The following is a 3366-nucleotide window of genomic DNA, read 5'->3' on the forward strand; positions in this document are numbered from 1 at the left end:
TATTACTCCAAGAGATCTCTCTAAGCGAAATACCTTGATTGCCCTGTTTATAAGTAACTACTGTAACCTTAAAGAATCACATTCCTGGTACTCATACTAATCCACCGAACTCCTCAAGTTTGCTGAAAGGAAAAACAGGGAAAATGGAGAAGAGGTTGGAGAACACAGATGACCATCTGAAATCACATTATTAAAAACATAATGTGCATAAGACCCCAAAATCTGATGTTACTCATTTCCTTCAAGATCGAATTCATGATCTGAAAACTTAAAATGACCTCAGATGATGCATGAGTGAGAGCAAATCTCAGTGGCACAGTGGAACACAGACTTCGAGGTACTTGAGTGGTCAACTTAATGTCCAACCTGGAGTTGATTGTGAATGAAAGGTGGTAGACAGATTATGTAAAATTGTCTTCGAATTTCAGCAACAGGCAATTCACTTCCATATAACAGTACATAAAAGACTACCAAATTATGAGGAAAGTAAATGTCCTCAAGAAGGGTCAAAAAAGGAAAGGCAAAGCCTCAAGATGTATAACCCACTTCCCAAGAACACCATTTTCCCTGGAAAAAAAAAATGACAACAGGTAAGAGTTACATACATTTTCCTAGTTTGTTTCAGACTTGTCCTGGATATTTAAAAAGGTGTCAAATGAGCCCTGGATGCTGGTGGTAGGAGGCAACTGGAGAGGAGAGGTGTGGGGATGAGGAACAGGGAAGACTCATTTACAAATTAAGAGCAAACTCCCCTCTTCTGGATCTAAAATAAAGACATCTTCTGTCTTCATTAATACAAGTCTTTCTGCTCAATGCAGATGGTGGGCACAGTTTGCTCAAAAGTGTTCTCTTTTGGGGAAGATGAGTACATAGTCAGCACAGGAAGCACCACTCTGAGATCGGGCCCACCCAGCAGAGCCTGCCACCATCACTGCTGTATGTTGTTGATAATCTCCAGGATGCTCATCTTCTCCTGGGCAGAGTCCACATCCTCATTCTGTTTCTGGGCCACTCCCATGCCTAAGCCACAGAGCTGGTCATAGTACTTTGCATCATCAATACTGTCCTCAAAAAACTCTTTCATCCTGAAGAATGCCATTCCTGTCAGCAGTGAATCTGAGCCTGCCTGGTGCTGCCTTCCAATTCTCTGCAAATCCAACTGATCAGCAATTTTCTGAAGATTTCCCTTAAGATTTTTGCAACTCTTCATCAGGTATTTCACATCATAAATAGATGGGAAGAAATGATTCAGAATATGAAAGAATTCATGTTCTTCTTCTGGCAAATGAGAATCTGTAAGCAACTTTACCACGTAGCCAAAATCATAGCCACTGTGAAATGAAAGCCATTTGACATTGTCACAAAGAACCACTCCTGATGTCATAAGCAGCTCTGCAAAGTTCAGCATGTCAATACCTTCCTCTTCATGCTTCTGAAATTGTAATCCTGAGTTAGCAAGGAGATCTGTGGAATCCTGGGAGTACATGTCCTCTGTAAGGTTGAATTTGAAATTGAACTGCCAAGTATTGATTCCAGAAGGATATTCTCCCTTCTCATTTGTGAATGTAAGGCCCACCTGGATAATTTTTCAAAGGTCAACATTGCACCACAGAAGTTAATACTGGTAATCTATTGAACTACGAAATTCACCAATTGGTGGTAACACAACACCGGGAAATTCTGTGTCCATTGCAATATAAGTGTAACTGAGCATGATTTCTTGGATCTTCCTCATCTCTTTTTCTAGGTTGCTGGCCCAGACTTCACAGATAACCTGGCTATTCTCTACAATTGCTGCAGGCATCCTGAAGAAACCCTGACTGGCAGGGCCTGCTAAGCATGGGCTGGCGGGCAAACCCCAGCAGCAGTAACATCAGCAGCAACCAAGCCCTTACCCAGAGTTCTCCTCCCTCTGCCCTGGATTTCTGTCGTGGTTTTTTTTTTTTTTTTAAATCCTTTGTTCTTTCTTCCTCTCTTATTGCTCATTTTGTGATTGAGCAGTTTTATGTATTTATATTGTTGCATGATTTTTGTGTTTCTCCTTTGCGTTTCTACTCTTCTGAAGTATATTTTGCATGCTCTTCATGATAGTTATTGTCCTTTGTCTCCTTTTTAAAAAAATTATTTAGGTTAATTAAAATTCTTTTTATACATGTATATAGGGTAATTATCTCTGTGTCATTCTATCATTCATCCTTCGCAATCACATCACTCCACTCATCCCTCACTCCCCTCTGTATACGACAAAGATCCTTCATTTTTCCTTACCCACACCCCACTATGGGTCAACACCTTCTTATCAGAGAAAACATTCGGTATTTATTTTGGAGGGATCATTTTATTTCACATAGCATGATATTCTCTAGTTCCATCCATTTACCTGCAAATGCCATGATTTCATTCTTCTTTAAAAGACTAATATTCAATTGTATGTGTGTACCATATTTTCTTTACTCATTCATCTGTTGGCATTCAACCTAGATGGGCATCTAGGTTGCTTCCATAGTTTAGCTACTGTGGATGAGCTACTATATACATTGATGTGACTGCATCAATGTAGTATGCTGATTATATATTCTTTGGGTATAAATCAAGGAATGGGTAAACTGAGTCAAATGGTGGTTCCATTCCAGGTTTTCTGAGGAATCTCCATACTGCTTTCCAATGTGTTCACACCAATCTGCAGTCCCATCAACAATATATGAGTGTACCTTTTCCTTACATCCTTGCCAACAATTATTGTTGCTTATATTCTTGATAATTGCCATTCTGATTGGAGTGAGATGAAATCTTAGAGTAGGTTTGATTTGCATTTCTCGAACTACTAGAATTGATGAACACATTTTCATATGTTTGTTGATCAATTGTGTTTCTTCTTCTGTGAAGTGTTCAGTTCCTTAGCCCATTTATTTATTGGGTTATTTGGTTTTGGTGTTAAGTCTTTTGAGTTCCTTTTATATCCTGGGGATTAGTCCTCTACCTGAGGTGTGTGTGGCAAAGATTTTCTCCCATTCTGTAGGGTCTCTCTTCAAGTTATTGATGGTTTCCTTTGCTGAGAAGAAGTTTTCCAGTTTGCATCCATCTCATTAATTGATTCTTAATTTCACTTCTTGTCTTTTAGGAGTCTTGTTAAGGAAATCAGGGCCTGAGTCAACATGGTGAAGACTTGGACTGACTTTTTCTTCTAAGGTGCATGGTCTCTGTTCTAGTGCCTAAGTCTTTGATCCACTTTACTTTGATTTTTGTGCAGCATGAGAGATAGAGGTCAATAGGAATTGCATTGAATCTGTATAGTGCTTCTGGTAGCATTTCATTTTATTACATGTGAATTTCCAGTTTTCCCAAACCATTTGTTGAATAGGCTAT

General features: G+C 39.1%; 1 protein-coding gene across 1 annotated transcript; it reads right to left on the reverse strand.

Annotated features, from left to right (window-relative positions):
• Positions 1–928: 928 nt before the first annotated feature.
• Positions 929–1804, reverse strand: LOC124975806 (CCR4-NOT transcription complex subunit 8-like). The gene is given in 2 exon segments (XM_047538334.1): positions 929–1331; positions 1485–1804. Coding segments are annotated over 2 exon segments (723 nt in total).
• Between the last annotated feature and the right edge of the window lie 1562 nt (positions 1805–3366).

This window comes from Sciurus carolinensis, unplaced genomic scaffold, assembly GCF_902686445.1.
Source record: "Sciurus carolinensis unplaced genomic scaffold, mSciCar1.2, whole genome shotgun sequence".
NCBI classification, from domain to species: Eukaryota; Metazoa; Chordata; class Mammalia; order Rodentia; family Sciuridae; genus Sciurus; species Sciurus carolinensis.